At 38.3% G+C, this 21,548-nt stretch overlaps 1 protein-coding gene across 8 annotated transcripts in view; it reads right to left on the reverse strand.

Annotated features, from left to right (window-relative positions):
- The window catches only part of LOC109102016 (roundabout homolog 1-like), a 171,065-nt gene that overhangs the window by 130,292 nt on the left and 19,225 nt on the right, over positions 1-21,548 (reverse strand). For all 8 annotated transcript variants that reach the window (XM_042739956.1, XM_042739957.1, XM_042739960.1 and 5 more), the window contains exon 2: positions 7,995-8,321. In XM_042739956.1, coding sequence (XP_042595890.1) covers positions 7,995-8,321 — 327 coding nt within the window. The remainder of the gene's footprint in view (positions 1-7,994; positions 8,322-21,548) is intronic.

Below are 21,548 nucleotides of genomic sequence, written 5' to 3' on the forward strand. Positions count from 1 at the left end.
CTAGACAAAGGTAGTGCGACTCCCAGCTGAGGGTAAAAGACACATCATTATCAGAACTGGTCAGTTAACGGTGTGATGCTCTGGGACAGTTACAGAAAGATGGACAGGTCGCACTCAGCTAACGACGCAGGCGTCCGGTGTCTCACTCCGACTGTCCAGACCTGTTTCTCTCACATGGCAATCCATCCTGAAGTTGTCATCCATCCATCCAGCTCTCACCACTGCTCATTACTGTGGTGAACTTTCCGACCCTACTTCCATTCGTCCATCTCCCCTCGTCCATGAGCTCAGCAGTGGGAGATCTTTGTCTTACACAAAAGCAGAACAAAGCCCTAAAACACCTTCTCGCCATTACTTTATCTTCTCAAGCCACAGTTCGCTGGTTTTCTGTACAATACTCCAGCCCACTTAGTGAGGATTTTCCTAAACCTACTGAGGACTGATGAAACATTGATTCAACTACCTTTTTATTATTTATTTTTTTTATTTTTTTAATGAAGCACAACAGCTGCAATTAGGGATGCGTAAAATCAAAATTCTGTCCAATGGCAACAAACTGAGGATTAGAAATGGTGAATTTTAAAATAATGAAATATTAAAATATTTATAATTTATTATTTTGATAAATTTAAGCTAAATGTATGCAATTTAATATACTTTTTCAATATAAAAATAATTGTTAAGGTATGGTTATGGTCAGTAAACCATAATTAATAATAAAATATATATATATAAATAAATATTTTGTCTGAACAAATACAAACACAACTTTTTTTTTTTTAAATAAACTATTTTAAAAATGCTGAGCAAGTTCTGGTATCACAGCATTATAAAGTATGAAAATTCTATAAATGGCTTATTATATTTGGATATTTTCTGGAGATTATTCTTAACCGATGCATAACTAAATATTTAATACTGATCAATATCAATAAATAATAATAATAATAATAATAATAATAATAAATCTTCAATATTGGCGGTTAACATATATAATACCAATTGTGCATACCTAGCCGAAAATTCAACCAAACTGCAATACCACACATCTCCAACTTTATATGCCACTAGAAATGAGATGTTGGAATCACATGACTGAATATGCATGGCAGATGTTGCATGGTTCCGGGGCCTCAAGTTGAAGCAATTAACCATAATAATGCTAATCAGGTCGAGTACAAAACAAGAGCTAGTGTGGATCTCCAGAGAGATGAGAGCATGATAACATGGGAAAAACCAGGAAGAACCTGCACTTATCTTCTCTGGTCTCTTTTTTATTTCCGTCCATCCCCCAAGGGCTGTCAGTAACTCCCCTCAGCATTGTAATTAAACATCCCAGATTAGTTTTCCTTGTAATTTCTGGGCATCTGCAAATAGTCCCTGTGACGCTAAAGGAGAAACACACCCACCAGCCAATTAAAGAGAGCCAGTTTGCGACGATTACCCATACTGACATCTCAAAAGCAGATGTGAGGAACGCTGTCTTCCTGTTCTTCTTGGGTTGGGAATACACCTCAAACATAGTTGATTTTCTGCAGGAAACACTATGCTGTTTAATTATTTTCAGGGAAAAGGCCACTACTTAGCTTACCGCCGAGTCTAAGAGACAAAATCTGCGCCTACGTGTCTTCTCCGAAAGAAAAAAAAAGAAAAAACACAATTGAATTAATTTCTGAAATGTCAGCAGAGGTATGAAGAGGGTTGAAAGGATCATGAGACTTAATTGCACTAAAGAATCAAGAAAATGGATTCTCAAGGGACCTTAAACCCTTGTCCTCTTCAACTATAATGTGGCTCCCTCTTATAATATCTTAATGAAACAAATATCACATTCTGCACAGCTATGATGAATCTATAATGGAAACAGGTTGGTTTGAATATCAAAGGCGGCGGGAGCACACAGATGTAGCGGAGGGGAACATCCTGCGAGGGAATAATGAGGGGTGTCACCCACCCTTCAGAGGGCGAACGCCAACTGTCCTCTTCTGTTTCACAGACGAAACGTCAGCTTGACTTTGTGTCTGTCACAACAGCAGCTCCTCCTTCGTGCCAGCCAAAACTTTTTTTTAGACTTTTTGCTCTTTAACTGTTAAGAATAATACAAAGTGTAGAGGGAATGATGTGAAGAATTTGCTGGAAAGGGACTTGGAAACAGCACAAGCTAGATTTGAATTCGCAATGCTCACATGACCGCCACAACAGAGAAAATGTGCTAAATGACAGTCCACATAATTCTGAATATAGCACTGCAGAAACTGATTTTCTTGCAACCAGTAATCAAACCTAACTTCAGCGTCAGATCAGGAACGAAAAACTTCAGGAAAAAAAGTTTTAAACACAAAAACTGTAATTAGATGATTTAATGATTAATGATTTCCCAGATTAGTAAGTCTCTCTTAGCTCAAGACTAGAGCGCGCTATAGACCGTTCCACACATCCTGACGGGGTTATCGGGGTCTGGCGTACTGATCCACATTTCCACCGCAGCCCAAGAACTGGAAGAGTACACTATAATTAGAGGCTTTCCACATGCTGCAGTTATTTAGCATGCTAATAAAGGACAAAGCTGACTTCTCAGAAGTATTACAGGTAAAAAAGTGAGAGTTTTAGGGAAAAGTTGAGCTTTTATGACTCTCACACTGCAAAAATGTGACTTCTTAATAATTCAACTAGTCTTTTTTTACTTATTTTCCAGTTAAAATATCTAAAGAGAGAGAGAGAGAGAGAGAGAGAAAGAGAGAGAGAGAGAGACTGCTGTTCAAAAGTTTGGAATGGCAAGATTTTTTAATGTTTTTGAAAGAAGTCACTTCTAACTCAACAAGGCTGCATTTATTTGATCAAAAAATACAGTAAAAACACAAAAAAATTGTTACATTTTATTGCAATTTAAAAGAACTGTTTTCTATTTGAATATATTTTTTAAATGTAATTTATTTCTGAGATGCAAAGCTGAATTTTCAGCATCATTACTGCAGTCTTCAGTGTCACACGATCCTTCAGAAATCATTCTAATATGCTGATTTGCTACTCGAGAAAATTTCTTTTTATTTTCAATACTGAAAACAGTTGAGCTACTTAATATTTTTGTTTAATTTGTTAATAAACTGAAAAATCCAAAACGATTTTTAATTTTTAGTTTTTTGTCTACATTAAAATGTCTTCAGTGTCACTTTTGAAAACCAGTAAAAATACTTAAGTAAAGTTACAACCCCAACTAATCGAACCTGTTTCACACTGTAAGTAGTCATAACAATAAAAAGACACATAACCGCCCATCAATCTTTAAACAATCTCACATTGTCATTTATGCGGGTCTTTAAACTTCCTGTTCTTTGATCGCAATTTTACAGCTGTTTTTAGAGTGCGAGAAAACCTGCAAAAGACACGTCTGTCATTCTTTAAGATGCAGCCTGATAGCACACATTACGCAACGCGTGGCCCGGAGCCATCGGGGTGAACAGTGAGCTCTTACGGATAAAGCCAGTCCCATTTTTTCTAACATTCCTCTCTCTCATTCTTTGTTCCTCTGCAAGTCATTATACTCTAACAAAGCGTGACACATGAAGCATTATAAGCCTCCAAGTTTCATATTGAAAGGAAAACATGGAGAAAAAAAGGGGGCAAAATCCATCTTTAGGGACATACACAGGACATACAGGGCAGAACGAATGCCTGGATTGACCCATTTTACCTCAGCGTGCTGCACAGAGCCTCTACTGTACGTGAAGATAATAATAAACCCGCAACAGATCTGCGCTAAGCATCACTGCCTGGCCAAACACGGCTTGTTGAAAGTTGGATTCGATTTACGGTCCACTGGATGTTGGGCGATCATAAAAGCGGGATTATTAAAATAACTTTAGAAAAAGGAAAGACTGTGTACACAGTGTTCTTGTAAGAGCAGGCTAGGCAGAGCAAACACATTTTGAGGTCTTAACTTCCTTTTCGGCGGTTTTCTTGGCAGACAGCGGGTCTGACATTCCTGGTGTCAGTCTGATTAAGTAGGTGAGTGTTGATATCCGAGAAGTGATAGATTTCTCTTTGCCTCTGACACTGTCTGTCTAGTTTTGGATGGAAAAGGGGAGTTTAGGCAGGAATTCTACTACCTTCCTGTCGCAGGTTTCCATCATGGTTGCCTGAATGGGGTAATTACATGCGTGGCGGCGGGGCAGGGGGGCAGGGGGGCGGAGGGAGCGGACAGGCAGTGAGGGTTTTGAGCTTTGCCACTGTGTCATTATGGTCCTGTTTGAACCTTATTCAGAATAAGCAGCCCAAGCTTTTCCTCATGTCGGGCCAAGTCGTCCGTCCGCCTGCCAAGCCTCTTGTTTTCGTTCTTGCAAAAAAAAGAAGGCCTCCAGAACAAATAACATACAGTATATCACCCACTGCTTGATATACCGCATGATATTTTCTCACTTTTTATTCTCTGAGCTCACATAATTTCCCCACCAACTTCAACATATACAAATTTATGTTTCTGTTTGACCAGCACTGGCCTACAGGAGCTTACAAAAACACTAGTAACGCTAACTGTATTAACCATGGAATTTTGGAGGGTCAAAGAATCAAATTTACTAATAATTTTATTACTTACTATTTATAAATAGTAAATTAAAAATCTTCCACAAAATTTGAGTATATATACAGGTCCTTCTCAAAAAATTCGCATATTGTGATAAAAGTTCATTATTTTCCATAATGAAATAATAAAAAATAAACTTTCATATATTTTAGATTCATTGTACACCAACTGAAATATTTCAGGGTCTTTTATTGTTTTAATACTTGTTTTTTTTCTGATGATTGTTGGCATATACAGCTCATGAAAACCCCAAATTCCTATCTCAAAAAAATTAGCAATTCATGAAAAGGTTCTATAACGAGCTATTAACCTAATCATCTGAATCAACTAATTAATTCTAAACACCTGCAAAAGATTCCTGAGGCTTTTAAAATCGTCCCCAGCCTGGTTCATTACTCAAAACCGCAACTCATGGGTAAGACTGCCGACCTGACTGCTGTCCAGAAGGCCATCATTGACACCCTCAAAGCGAGAGGGTAAGACACAGAAAGAAAAATTTCTGAACGATAGGCTGTTCCCCAGAGTGCTGTATCAAGGCACCTCAGTGGGAAGTCTGTGGGAAGGAAAAAGTGTGGCAAAAAATGCTGCACAACGAGAAAGAGGTGACCGGACCCTGAGAACCCTGAAGATTGTGGATAAGGACCGTTCCAGACCTTGGGGGACCTGCGGAAGCAGTGGTACTGAGTCTGGAGTAGAAACTCCAGAGCCACCGTGCACAGGCGTGTGCTTTTGAAACACCGAAACCCAGCGGCAGAAGCGCCTGACCTGGTGGCTACAGAGAAGCGGCACTGGACTGTTTGCTCAGTGGTCCAAAGTACTTTTTTCGGATGAAAGCAAATTTTGCATGTCATTCGTAAAATCAAGGTGCGAGAGTCTGGAGGAAAGACTGGGGAGAAGGAAATGCCAAAATGCCTGAAGTCCAGTGTCAAGTACCCACAGTCAGTGATGGTCTGGGGTGCCATGTCAGCTGCTGGTGTTGGTTCCACTGTGTTTTTTATCAAGGGCAGGGTCAATGCAGCTAGCTATCAGGAGATTTTGTAGCACTTCATGCTTCCTCTGCTGAAAAGCTTTATGGAGATGAAGATTTCGTTTTTCAGCACGACCTGGCACCTGCTCACAGTGCCAAAACCACTGGTAAATGGTTTACTGACCATGGTATTACTGTGCTCAACTGGCCTGCCAAACTCTCTTGACCTGAACCCCATAGAGAATCTGTGGGATATTGTGAAGAGAAAGTTTGAGAGACGCAAGACCCAACACTCTGGATGAGCTTAAGGCCGCTATAGAAGCATCCTGGGCCTCATAACACCTCAGCAGTGCCACAGGCTGATTGCCTCCATGCCAACGCCGCATTGAAGCAGTCATTTCCGCAAAAGGATTCCCGGCCAAGTATTGAGTGCATAACTGAACATAATTATTTGAAGGTTGACTCTTTTTTTGTATTAACAAACACTTTTCTTTTATTGGTCGGATGAAATATGCTAATTTTTTGCGATAGGAATTTTGGGTTTTCATGAGCTGTATGCCAAAATCATCAGTATTAAACAATAAAAGACCTGAAATATTTTCAGTTGGGTGCAAGAATCTAAAATATATGAAAATATAATTTTTATCATTACATTATGGAAAATAATGAACTTTTTCACAATATGCTAATTTTTTGAGAAGAAAAAATAAATAAAAAAGCAAAAAAAAAAAACCGGTTGAACCGCGGATGGCAGATGGAGTATTCTGACCGCGGGGATGGCAGAGGAGGAGTATTTACTGACGAGTGCTTTTTCATTACTTTTCTGGACCTTGACAGTGTATTTTACTTGGCAGTCTATGAGACCATTGTCACAAGCCTCCGGCAGTTTTTGTTGATCCAAAATATATTCTTTTCCTCCGAGAAGCCCCCCGAACCACGAAGCTTGTTATGGGGTTGGAATGACCATGGGGGTAAGTGGTCCATTATTAATGACAAAACGATTTTCATTTTGGGGAAAAATTTACTTCAGAAGCAAAATTTTGCAACATATCAAAAAATATCAACACAGCACTGCAGAGCATGTGCCACAATATCAATACAGGGGAAAAATTTACTTCAGAAGCAAAATTTTGCAAGATATCAAAACTTCTTTTCAGAGAACATAACTTGAATCCAGGTTATTTGCCCAAATAGATTTTTAAGAATAACTCTCAGTAAATTTTAATTAATTTATTAGTACTTTTATACTACTATAATTATACTAACATATATGCTATATATATAGTTTTTTGTTTTTAAGCTATGTACTGGAAAACAAGATACATTTTAATTCAGATGGAAAATTTAGCAAGATATAAAAATGCTTTCAAAACGCTTTTAAAAATCATATTAAAATAATAATCTTCTGAAAAAAATATTATCAAAATCACATATAATGATATACACTTATTGCATTTATTATATAAAATGTAATATATATATATATATATATATATATATATATATACAGTACATTTCTATAAGGGTAAGGCCAGTTTTTCATAGCAGATCTTCAGAGTGAGTAAGACATGCCATAGGTACACACTACATGAGCGACTCACCCCCCTCCAGGTCCAGCACTGACTCGATTAGATTACAACAAGAGGCTTGGTGACAGCTCCTAGGCATACTTGAAAAGCGGTTGATATCTGAGATCAGTCCTTTCAAGCTAAAAGAGAGACGGTATGTAATGCATATCACATCCGAGGCCAAGGAGAATCGCTGAAAACCACAAGTTTTAAGTAATAAGCCCATTTAAAGTATCTGCTTTGAGCCTGTACACAAAAACGGTTTTATGAATCCTTTTTAAAAAGGATAAAAATCGACCCCATTGATGCACATCTCCTTGAATCCAATAAAAAAAGGAAAAACTACAAATGCCAATCGCACAAAGAGATACAGCACACATCAATAAAGCATAACAGATAAAGGTAACCGCTTTCTTGTGATCTCTACTGTAAATATCATAAACTGTTGTGAGTTCGTTTATTGTTTTTATAGCTCACGACCACCTACTAAGACCTATTCTGTTCTCTTCAGGCCGTCTGGCCCGTTTCCTCCATCAGGATCACCATGCAGGTCCAGTGGCACAGTCACATCCTGCCCATCTCCAGCGAGATTATCCGACCCACTGAGTCCATTGAGACCCAGAGACCCAAGAGGAAACTGGAAACGCTTTCTATTCAGCTGGAGAGGCTACAGGCTCTCTTATATTCAGTTCCAGGCAAGAAAAGTCACAAACACAAAGCCAAATTAAGACTGGCCTGTTTTCAAACCGCTCCTGGAAGACGATACGAATCGTTCGGAACTGAACCGATAAGCCTACGCTATCCAAACACATCTGAACACTTAATATTGCATGCTATATGCAGACCCGGAGTGATAAGAAACCAGCCGAGCACTTACTAGCTACTTCCAGTGAGGCGTTGTGGCTAACCGCTTCTCCCAGGTAGTTACGAGCCACACAAACGTATGAGCCTTCGTCGGGTTTGCTGCGACGGCCGTGTACGATACGCAGGAAGAAGAGCGAGCCGCTGGGCAGGAGCATGCGGTGGGATCGAGGGTTGTCCCGGTCCGTTTCCACACGCTCTCCATCCTTGTACCACTCCACGGTGGGGGTGGGTCGCCCCTCCGCCTTGCAGTTTAGGGTGGCCGGTTCGCCCTTGGATACGATCAGGTCAGAGGGGTGTTCCAGAATGCGGGGTGCGTAGTCTTCCTGCCGCAGACGGGATCCTGGGAAAAAAATAAAGGAATTAGAATCTAATAAAAGATTAGGCAGACAGACAGACAGACAGATAGATAGATAGATAGATAGATAGATAGATAGATAGATAGATAGATAGATAGATAGATAGATAGATAGATAGATAGATAGATAGATAGACAGAAAGACAGACAGACAGACAGAGAGACAGACAGACACACAGATAAGCCAATCACAATCAAGAAATCAATAACACTGTGGTATAAATTTTAAAACATAATTCAGGAATCAAATGGATAGACAGCTTCCTCAAGTTTCCAGCGCTTGCTCAATTATGCTGTTCTGATGTACAAGCACAATCAATATTCAAGCAATATTAATGACGATCAATTTTCCAATGAGCATCAGGTCAGATGAGATTCCGTTTTGTATCCTAATGCAAATTCAATACAAATAAATTGCACCGCTGACTAGATCCAGATGGATGTATCCCGATATTTTCATGCCTGAACATGATGACTTTGGCTACAGGAGACACCCGCTGAACTAAGCACATGATGTCATGGGGATGCATTACAACACAGTTATTTAAAGGAATAGCTGACCCCAAAATGAATTTTCGGTCACCATATGCTCACCCTCACCTGTATGATTTTCTTTCTTCTGAGGAGAAAAATGTTTCCATACAATGAAGTGAATGGTGACCAGAGTTTGTTAAACTCCAATAAGACAAAAAGTGGCACAAAATATGACTCTTTGTATTATAGCTTTGTATGTGCTAATTCGTCATGAAATTTGCTAGCAATTTCTTAGTGAAAATGGTTTCAACACCAAATTTTTCTCAGTGTATGTGTGCAGATTTTCTTCATTTTAGCTTCTCTTAAATGTTTCAAAAGTTGGTCACCACTGGTTTCCATTCACTGTATGAAAAAGAGCAGCACAAACACCTTCCAAAGAAGAAAGAAATACACAATGGTTTGGAATAAATAGAACATAAGGGGGAACAAATGACAAAATGAACCATTCCTTGAAATTTCTTGTAATTCCTGAAGCAGGTGTTGGTAACTTCCTACGAACATATTGGTGTGGCTGGCTTTGACTATCACAAAAGCTCTGGGAGGAAACCAAGCCTTTCATTACTGAAATCTCTCTGTTCTTTGGACTGTGGCAGACCTGTGCTTAAACCAAGCCACCGTCATTTCAGTGGTGCGCCACTTCCCTGATCAAAGACGTGAAATGAGAGGGCTGTAAAGTTAGGGATGAGGGGGTGTTTGGAGGAAAAGAGAGATAAGAGGCATTACAGAGAGACACACATCAGACAGCTCCGTGGATGTCTGGGTTTATGTGTGTGTGCATTTGAACGTGCGTGCGTGTGTGTGTGTGTGTGTGTGTGTGTGTGTGTGTGTGTGTTTTGTGTGTGTGTGGTGTGTGTGCATTTGCGCGCGTTTGAAGGCTGGAATCACAAAGTAAGAACAAAAAACACAAAGTAGCTAAAATTGGGGAGACTGCCAATCTGCCTTTCTGGGCTTAAGTCGTTTGCTTGTGTTCAGAGACCAGCGAACTGCACCCATAAGACCTGGTTTATATGCAAATGAGGCTTGCATCTTTAATGCCTAACGGCTACAATATAGTGTGTGTGCATCTCAACACTGCCCTTTGGAGTCCATTCAGCCCCAATTAAAAAGAGCCAGGATTAATTGGCAGTACAGGGTCAAAATTCATTCAACCCCCAACCCACTAGCTTTTCATCCCATCCCCCGTTCCTTACATCCAACTATCCCTCCCTCTGCTCCTTCTGCAGAAGGAGAGCTCCAGAAGACAGCGTCTGTGAGCATTAAATCATCCCTAACATCAGCCAGAGTTTGCGCGAGGTAATGCATTCATTGATTTGCATGTTGCGGAGAAGAGCGGTTGGCTCTCATGTTTACAGTATGTGTAAATATGTAATGGGAAGATAATGAGCTGTGCTTTCTGACGCATACGAACACACTGCAGGCCCGCAGGACGATACACTACCAGTACTTTACTGCAAACAACACCGAGCGAATGTATAATGGCTACTTTCTGCTAACAGCCATGTGGAAGTATTGTTTATGTACAGAAATGACCTGATATTGTATAAACAAAAGCACTATTATTATCATTAGTCTAAATCCATAGAATTAATATATAAATAAACATAAATAAAAAAAAATCTTTTGCAAAACGCATGCATGGTCTAAACTTGACTGAAAAAAAATCTTTTGCAAAACGCATGCTTTTTTGTTGTTGTACAATACATTTATTCAAAAACTTAAAAAACAAAAAACAAAAAAACAAAAAAAAAAAAAAATATAAAAAAAAAAAAAAATAAAACAAACCGAAATAAAACAGTTCACTATTTGGCCACTTTATATCACCATTGACTGAAAAACACAGTAGCTATGCTAATATTGATTTTATATACATTTTCACACTCAATCCAATTTTGACGTTTATCTGTGATGCAGAATGCACAAAGACATTTTCCATTATTTTAAAAAGCATTTAATGTCAATATTTGATTAAATGTTGCATCCAATAAGTGTTTTGTAGCAATCCAATAAGTGCTCAATCCAATAAGTGTTCATTATATATATGGGCAGTATATCAGCCACCTCTCATTCTCTAGATATCAGCTTCAGTATTGGCTATTGAAAAACCCAATTTGTTTGCCTATAATAAAAAGGATGAATATTGAAGAATGGTGAGAGAAGAGGAGATTTATAATAGAGTCAGAAAAAATAATGAGGAAGAAAATGGCTCAGGGTAATCTCTCAGATGGAGCGTCTGCATATTAAGTTAACCTGTTCAGGTTCGGTTCTTCCATCCTGATAGAGCAGTCTGACTTCATCTATGCTGGCTGCATATGCTTAGAGAAATATCCAGTTCGAGAGAAGAAAAACCACCCTCCTCCTCCTCCTCCTGAGGTGCTCATGAGTCCACTCACAAAGTCAGAAGACCTCACTACATGCAATATTCCCACTACACTTTGAAATGCAGAAGCCCTGCTCTCGCTCTCGGCAGACCAGCTGTACTTCTTTCTTTTATTTAGTTTTTTATACAGTGGAACGCTGCATATGCTCAATAATGAGAGGTACTGCTGAGGGCGGCGCCACGTTACACAGTGAAGTATATTTAAAATTTACATGCTGTGAATGAGACAAAAATGCAAAGAAAGAATGAAAAGAATGAAAGAAAAAGAATGAGCATCTACTGTATAACTCCGTCTCTCTTCATGGATAATAAATAAAAGCAGCTGTGTTTCTAGTATTTCTTTCTCAGCGCTCTGCTGACTCTTTTCATCTGTTTATTTCCACATCTGACTGTTTTCTTCCCTTTGCTTGTCCACTGCTTTTGGTCTCCTGTAGCCTTTCTTTTTCCCTTTGTCTTTTTTTTCCATGCTCTTTCCTCCTGTGCTCTTTCCTGTTCTCTGAGAATATGAGATGAGCTAATCAGCTCCATGGGCTCAGCGGAGGGACGCTGGGATTTCTGCATCTGAGATCTGATCGATCGCTGCCTAGGGCAAGAATCATTTTCCTCCTCTCAGACTGACACACACACACACACACATACATACACATGAAGTACACTCAGTATGTGAGGCTGTATCAGTCTCGCTGTCCTTCTATCACTGCACTTTTCCTCATTGGGTGGGGGGAAGCCACTGGAGGTTTGCATGGGAGGTAATTAAGGGGAGAGGAAACCTCGGACAGGGGATTCAACACAAGCCTGAAAATCCCTTACTCTGCTTGATTTGATTCAAACATAAAAATGCAGTCAGGCAATCCTACCACAAAAATGTATATATATATATATATATATATATATATATATATATATATATATATATATATATATATATATATATATATATATATTCAGGTTTGCATCACAGGAATAAATTACATTTTAAATATTCAAACCGAAACAGCCATTTTAAATTGTAAAATTATTTTCCAAATTTAATTGTTGATAAAATTTTAATTATTTCACTTTAACTTTTGGTGGCAGTGTATGCACAATTATTTACATGCATAAATGACGTCATTTATTGAAAAAGTAGGAAATACATAGTAGGTGCGAAACGATTTTATTATTTTTTTTACCAGTTTTTCTCTCACAATATTGCTATATTTCTTCTTAAATATGACTTCATTCTGAAAATTATCACTACATTAATTTTTCATTTGGACTTTATTAAGATACTGCGATTTAAAAAAAAAAAAAAATTATCATCTTCAGTAACTCGCACTGCTGCCTGAAGGTTGGAAAAAATAATTTTGGGTTGATCTATAATGGCTATATCTGGGGTCTTCTTCAATAAGGTGTGTGAGTTTGTGTGTGTGTGTGTGTATTTGTTAAGTTGCCTGGGAGGAACCGAGAGCGTATCAGTGGGGTGCTTTCACTCTAGTCTGCCTTTGCAATTAAAAAACTCCACACACCTCTCAGACATGTTAACCTACACAGCTCACAGCTATATTCATGCACAGTGCAATTACATTACAACCTACAGTGCAGTTCACTTCATTTATTTCCAGACAGAGTGGAGGAGGGGAAGGGACGAGAGAGAGAGAGAGAGAGTGTCACACGGCAGTTTTAATAAGTTCAGCTTCAGTGGCTGTGTTAACTTCAGATGGAAATGAGCTGTTCTCAGTGAGTCCTCATCAATGAGGAGACGAGATCCTGGCACTGAAAGAGAGTTACGGCCAGACACTGATCGCCTGAGGACACCAAGGTCATACAGTGTTAGTATAGTGTCTGAGAGACACTGGACAGAGAAAGAGGGATCAAACAAGAAAGAAACAGAAAGCAAAAAAAGAGACTGAATGACTTTAGAAAGAAAGAAAGAAAGAAAGAAAGAAAGAAAGAAAGAAAGAAAGAAAGAAAGAAAGAAAGAACATATAACTAAAATAAAATATAAAAAAAATTCTCATTCTAATTAAGTTTAACAATGTACTAAAATAATTAAAAGTAAAACTGAAATACAACTGAATATAAATTATATAAACACATAAAAACATAAATCATAAAAACATAAAATTCTAATGACTTAAAAAAAAAAAACTAATAAAAACAGCATATTACATGCAGCAAAACATTAAAATTCTAATGACTTAAAGAAAAAAAATTTAGAGCAGCAAAACAGCATATTACAATGATTTCTAAAGGATCATGTGACACTGAAGACTAAAGTAATACCTGCAATTTATGGAATAAATTGCATCCTAAAATTTTTTTTAAATATATTAAAAAACTTTTTAAAATATTACTGCATTTTTTATCAAGTTAAAATGGTCTTGAATGAATGAATGAATGAATGAATAATGCATTTATATAGCACTTTATTGTGTATTGTTGTACACCCAAAGCGCTCTACAATCTTGGGGGGGGGGGTTCTCTCCTCAACCTCCACCAGCGTTCAGCAACCACCTGGATGATGTGGCGGCAGCCACAGTACAACAGTGCACTCACCACACACAAGCTACAGGTGGAGAGGAGAGAGAGAGAGAGCCAATAAAGTGGTTGGGAATTATTAGGAGGCCATGAATTGACAAAGGCCAGTGGCGGCAATTTGGCCAGGACAACGGGGTTACACTCCTACTCTTTACAAGAAGTGCCATGGGATTTTTAATGACCACAGACCAAACACCTCTTCCAACAGCAACCTAGTTTTTCCCAGGAGGTCTCCCATCCAGGTACTGACCAGGCTCAACCCTGCTTAACTTCAGTAGGTGACCAGTCTTGGGCTGCAGGGTGATATGGCTGTGGCCGGGCTTGGTGAGCATAACACACTTCTCTCTCTCTATATATATATCCACAATGCAATCAAATCCTGATGGATAAGATCAACTTCCTGTTGATATGTTAATGTATCACGAACACAGATACATTACTCTTGTCTATTTGTGTGTGCCCTGCAGTAAAAATCTCTCTATCTTTCCCTTATCATGACTGAGGAGATAAAGAAACAAGCCTCAAGTGTGTGCAGATATAGATGTGCAACTATTCAAAGACCTTAATGAAGCTCAAAATTCCCCTTTCCTGCAAACATGCCCTATAGCACAGCACTGAAACAAAGAAGAGTGTGAGTCACCACACAGGACTGCTCTGCTGCTTCAGAACCACTTTCAATCACCGCTGGCCCAACTCTGATAGGAGTTGAGCACTGATAAGACACCCGCACCACAGAGGACTGCGGCCTATTTGTAACACAATTAATCTGTGATTAGCAGGTCATTTAGTGGGATTTATTGGGCAAGATAAGCACAGAGTGTGCATTCTGCCTTTTCACAGAGATAGCTTAGCAACACCTGTACTGGTCGTAAAACTTAGTCAAAAAGTCGTAAAAACCAGAGGGTGGATCTGCTTGAATGCTAGAGATCGGTGAACTCAACCGGCATTTCTTGTCTGATGTATCCCAGCTAATTAAAGCCAAATGCACACTGTACGATTTAGACACAAATGGATAATTAATGGCTTTTGTAATGAATCTAAGCTCAGTTCTGACAGAGAAAAACTTTAGGTCAGCCTTGAGGCAGAAGAGACCTTTAGATAAAAACATCAATACTGGCTAGGGCTGCATTTGGTGAAAAAAAAAAAAAAATCTTAATTTTTCTGATCAAAATTCAACAGTATTCAGGTACAGAAATTGAATGATCAAATGTAAAATACCACTGCATAGCCTAAATTAAATCTAATAAATCTGTGTTAAAGCTTAAAGCGTTTTTCTCTTTGTGTTTTGTTGTTTGATTGATCGACATTCATGACAGAAAGCAGGAACATTACTGCTGTGAACCAATATACGGTTACACATCCATTTTCTTTCTCAATTGTTTCCCTTCACCTGAACCATAAGCACCTGTGTTTACAAGGATACTTAAATAAACATAAATCACAACATAATTTTGCGCTTATGTGTCATTTCAGGCACAAATAGACTCGGACGTGAACGAAATTCAGTGTTCATGTGCATCTGCGTGGCTCTCACCGTATCTACATCAGACGCGAGCGGCGCGACAAAATACTATAGAACCCATTATAATCAGTGATGCTGTCTACACTGGATGCAGCGCGGCACGACATGACAAATCCCCAGCAGTAAACTTGTTCTCTTTATGACTTACTGACACAAAGTTCAAATGATTTGCAAAGTGTAGACAGACTTTGGGGCGCTGCTTTCTCCACAACTCATTCTTTCCAAAGTGTTCGGGAGCTTGTGCTTTTGTGGCGTCTGCCATTGCTAAGCAACTGTGGCCTGCGCTCTCCACAACGACACAGAAATTTCAACAAAGTTTAAATGGATTTCCAGTGCTTGCAGGTAGATCTGCTACTAAATTCATTTAAAAATGGGTATTTCTCCAAATAAAAATATTCAAAAAAATAAGAAATTGCAAAATAAAATAAAAAAAGTGTTAATTTTAAAATAAAAAAAAACATATACTAAACAACGCACATCCTGCACATCATGATATCGATGCTGAAATGATATATCGTGCAGCCCTACAGCTAAATAAAAATATTCAAAAAAATAAGAAATTGCAAAATAAAAAAAAAAAAGTGTTAATTTTAAAATAAAAAAAAACAAAAAGAAAAAAGAATAAATAAATAATAATAATGATAATATTAATACATTTACAGCACAACTGTGAAACTGCAATACTAAAATAACAAATGAGTTTGTGTGGAGCATCATTTACTGCAAACTGAGTTGCTCCGAGATACTGAAAACACCAAGAGATGAGATGCTCATGTATAGTAAAAAAAACAACACAAAAAAAAAAAAGAAGTGCTGCACTTCACTCTGAAACATTGAATGTATATATTCCCTCTGAAAATTTAAATGCACATGACAGCTTCATAAAGTACAATCGGACAGTTTACGATCGTAATGGACAGAAAAAACTACACTGTATATACCAGACTTAAGATCAGAGGGCTCAGAAAAGTGAACTGCCACTCTCTGTCACTTGACATTATTCGAGAAAGCGCTGTTGAAGCTCTTCAGAACGCAGACGCCAGGCCTCATATTTCAAACTCAGAATTCGCATCACGGCCTCAGCCGAAACATCCATCCTCGCGAGTCCCATCTGGGGCCGGCGGAGGATTTCAGAAACAAAGGCGAGCCTGGAGAGGAAGGCCTCTGTCAGCTGTGAAACAGATCCGCGGGGTCTCCTCTGGCTGTGGGGGTCAGGGGCAGCCCGGAGAGAGAAGCAGGGCTCCTCTGGGAGACTGCGGCCCATCCTGCCCAGGGGCCCCCCAGTCTGGAGGGCTGAAACAAAAAGAGCAGTCTTTCTGCCTCTGGCTCCAGTCAATCTTAACAGACACCCCGAAACAGATGGAGAACGGCTGAGGCTTTTCTGAGAGAAGATGAAGCTGAATGTGTACAGTGACAGTGTTAGTGATGTGTGACACTCATATGTCATTCTGAATATCACTGCTGCTGTATGAGACCTGAGGATCATGGCTCTGTACTGCACACTAAACTCTCTACTATTTTTTTTTTTCTAAAAAGATAAAAACTAAGTTTTTTAACCAGATTTTTTTGATTAAAAAAAAGACAATTTGTAAAATAATATATAAATATGACTATGGAATTAATTAAAACAATTAAAATATTTTTAATATTACAATAATATTTAACAAAATTACAGAAAATTACTAAGTGTAAATTGTAAAAATAAAAATCGAGCATTTAAGAAAGATCTGAGATACTGAAAACGCCAATCATGTGCTGCGCATGTTTAAAAGAACACAGTGACATGCTTTACTTTGAAACACGCAACACATATTTCTATAAAACAAATAGCACTGAAACAGCACATATTATGCAAATAAACAGTAAGTTTAAAATGTTTTCGTAATAAGAAAAATCTAATTTTTTGACCATTATTTGTAATATTAACCATATATTATCTAGATTTTTTTCACTTTCTTTTAAGAAAATGTGAGTGGTTTACCCATGAAAGTAACAAAACATTTCAAAAAGCTATCTCTTTGTCACATGAACTCTTAGTGTGCTTGGTGACATCCAGTTATCATATCTACAATAAAATAGATTATTTTCCAAATTTCACTCCAAACTTATGTAAAAACAGTGCATTCTGATCAAATTTTGAGTCAAAAATGGGTAGAAAAATCACAATTTACATTTAAAATTAAAATTATAGATCATCCATAAATTTACTTATATGCATAGTTTACATGTTAAAATGTGCATGCTATGCACTTTATACATACTTTATACTGCACAAATAGAATGAAATCAAACATACAGATATTGATGGGAGATATTTTTGTCAAACTAGCCCTATTTGTGGCTAAAAAAAATGTGTAAAAAAAATATGTGGGATTATGGTACTGTCAGGCAATACAAATCTCTGACGTACACTGGCTTCTTGTAAATGACAAATCAGAAAAAGAGATGTATGACGGCATCATATTCCTCACATATAAATAATTCACCTGACGTGCTCATGTCCTCACCCTTCAGCCGCTTGTTAGTGGATGAGGGCGACCACGTCAGTTTGGATACAGCAGTGGATGGAATAATCTGAGTTGCTCATGTCATACAGAGACGCTGTCACTCTTCCTCACTGCTGCTGACAATTAAATCAGCCCCTCATGTGTATATTTACGAGACCTCTCAGTGTGTGAAAATACTTTCATTCTCAGGGGACAGCCGTGATGCCTGTCCTACAGTATCTCCACTAGGTGCATGCAAAACAACGGTATCTGCAATTAAACTCGGGACAGCACGCAAGCTGAAGATCCAGTGTGTGTGTGTGTGGTGAAGAGATTTAGAGTCACACTGGGAGATGTGTGAGTGAAGCGCTCTGCCAATTACATCTTGTTTTTGTTTTTCCGCATTGAGGCAAAGCCGAGTGACTTTGACCAATGTCTCCGCTGTATATCAGGACAACTCCCACTAGCAGGAGAACCACACACAAGAATAAATTAAGAACGTTAAACATTCATTTCCCAACAGAGGATGTTCTAGTCGTTTAAATAGACCTCACAAAGCCATGCCAAAAAAACGCAGGCCAAATTCTCATCAACTCAGCAGGATGGAGCAAGTGCATCTCACAGTTTCACCTCCCAGTCCAACTAACTTGAAGCTGGCAACTTTTCATTCTACTAAATTTTTAACATGAAAAAAAAAAAGAGGACAACTTTCAGGACAAATATCTTCTAGCACTGATTTAAACATGAGTAGAAGAAATGGATTAAAGCTGCTAAACTGGATTTTTATTTATTTTTTATTTTTTGTGAATCAGTACTTGAATTTATTCAAAACCCAATTTATGTTTTTCAGTGATTCGGTTCAAACTGTTTGCTTCAATGAATTGATTCAAAATTCAATTTGTTTCCTTCAGTGATTCACACCATGGTTCAATTGAGTTCTTTAATGAATAAATTTATGGGAAAAAATGATTAATTTAAATTGTAAAAGTTAATTTTAATAGGTCAAAACTGTCAACTTCAAAGAATTTGATTCAAAACTATTTGTTTGCTTCAATGATTCAAATCAGTTCAGACTGTTCACTTAAATGAACTGACATAAAACTCTGACTTGGTCACATCAATGATTCGATTAAGACAGGTAAAAACTATACACATATGTAATTAAATGTAACATTCAATTACTCTTTTGCCTCAGTGATCCAATTTAATGATTTAAATCAGTGCAAATTGCCCACTTCAGTTAATTGTTTGAAAAGTTGTTTCTGTCAATTATTCAAACCAATCATTCAAATAAGTTTAAACATTGTGCTTCAATAAACTGATATATCAATTACAACATTGATTGAATTAAATTATTTAAATCAGATCAAACTGTCCACATCAATAATCTGCTTCAAAACTCATTCATTTATTAAATATTCTGGATGTACTAGGCAAAAATGCCTGTTTTGTTTAAATGGAAGGTACTGATAGAAAAATCAATCAATTACCATTTCAGATCAAATACAGTCTATTCCTACTCACAATATATGTGTACCAACTCTTAATCTGGCCTAGAGCTCTTTCCATTTTTTCATACTGTACTGCACCATGTATTCAAGCACAATTAGAACACATTTGAATCAACAGCAGATCTGAGTCTTTCCAAGGTCAAGCTTCCTCTCTGTGTTTTTTCTGTTCCAGTCTCACCTCTTAGAGGGAAGACAACTTGACCCGAGCCCTCACTTGGCACCATCAACTCGTAGATGAATATGGCACTCAGGGCTCCAAGCCAAGACAGAAAAAACAACAACGTCTGTAAAGTTGCCAGAAACATAAGCATGGCAGGCAAAGAGGCTGGGGGAAAAAAAGTTGAATGCCTTTTAAATATAATTTAGGAGATGGCAGATGAGATTGCAGTGTAATGGAAGTTGGGTAACATATCACATTTATCTGATGGCTTACGGCCTATAAAGGTTTTCGGGAGACTGTACATGACAAGGACATGGGATGCCGGTAGGAGTGCCTCAGGGTTCGCTACTGGGTCGCACAAGTGTGATTACAGGTTGGCGTGTGAATCACAGTTAATATTTCAACCCCATAAAGAAGACTTTGCTCGAATGATTGCTTAAACCTGATGTTTAACAGCTGATAGGACCGGGGAATTCCAGCTAATCTGAGGAGCGCATCATTCTCTAGATCACTGATATTGAATCACCGACTCTTTACGTCTTTATGACTGTATGTTGTGTGCTATAACTTTACGACCGTAATTCTTTGTGGATTATTCTGAGAGATCGAAACTGTGAGCGGCGGATTCCTTTTAAAGTCCAGACGTCCAGTGCTTTGAAGACTGACACTCTACCCCGGTAAGCATCAAAACCAGGCGGCCACGCCTGAGACGGCACGACACCATCTGTTCCCTCTCCAGTTGCTTGAGAATACATAAAAGAAGCAAGACTGCATTTACAACACGCAACTTCCTGTCTGCCCGTAATTACTCAGGAGCTCCCGTGAATGTCGTACGTCCCCTGAGGATGCCACTTCAACACGTCTGACATTTCTCCTCTCAATTAAAATCCCTCTTTTATGCCACATATAAAGATTCGTGTGTGGCAGACTAAACGCTGCCAATCATTGCTGAGAGCACAACGAGGTTTTCTATCCAGTATGCATTAAAACCCTCACATTAGCATTAGTTTTTAACGTGCATGCCAAGCAAACATGTTTCACATCAAGATCACTGGAACGAAATGTAGCTAAAACGTCCTAAACGTGAGCCTAATGGCTGGTTTATTTTTATAAATAAATTGCAGGGTGCCAAAAAGCTTAAAAAGTGTCTGTGTTGACTCATTTCTTGAGGTCGAGGAACATGGCAACCATGCAAAGTTAACATTCTGGTATTTCCAACCAAGGACGAGGAGCATGAGAAAGTGATTACTGAGATAATAATTATTATCATCGAGACTAAAAGTAGGGGAAGAAAACAAAAACCAAGTCTGAAAATTAGCTGTGATGCCGCAAGCTTTCAAAGTGATATACAGCCAGAGGAACGCAGGGCTGCAATAATCCTTAGCATAGCAGCAGAAGTGCCCACACCAGGGACCTTCGCCAGAGAGCTTGTCTTACAACAGCAAAGTGCAGGCCAACCCGAAATCTGAGCGTGTGGAACGGTTTCTCTAGCGAGGGCTCTAATGCCAAGCCAAAATCCTTTGTTTCAGTTAGCGACAACAATAGGTGTAAGAGCAGTTCACAGATTAGGACAGGATCTGTTTGGCTAGCAGCCAGACAGCGCTAGCATTATACTATTAGGGCTTTTATTGTTACACAGACCTCAAATATCTGAGAACAGTGTGAACAAAGCCTCAGGAACATAGAATTTGTTCTGCTTGGTTTCTGATAACCGTGCAAATGCTGTAAGTGAGCCAAATTCAGATCGGGGGGGTTGGGTTGGTAAATTGGATTAATTATTATAATCCAAATCTATACTCGTGAACATACTTTTGACATCTTTGATACAATTAATTTTATGAAAGATTTTGTTTACAGAATTAGCTGCACATCTGCCATAATGTTTGCCACTTGATGTATATGCAAAATCTTTAAGCATATTAAATGCAAATCAGCATGTTAAATTCACTACATGAATTTCACAGCAACTCGCAACTCGCATGTTTGAGAACTTAACATATTAAATGCATGTTACATTCAACACACAAAATTCACATTAATTTACACAAAATCACATGATTTTTGTGTGGTTTTAGAACATTTGACATTTCGCATGTGATGGC

Source organism: Cyprinus carpio, chromosome B15, assembly GCF_018340385.1.
Source record: "Cyprinus carpio isolate SPL01 chromosome B15, ASM1834038v1, whole genome shotgun sequence".
NCBI lineage: Eukaryota > Metazoa > Chordata > Actinopteri > Cypriniformes > Cyprinidae > Cyprinus > Cyprinus carpio.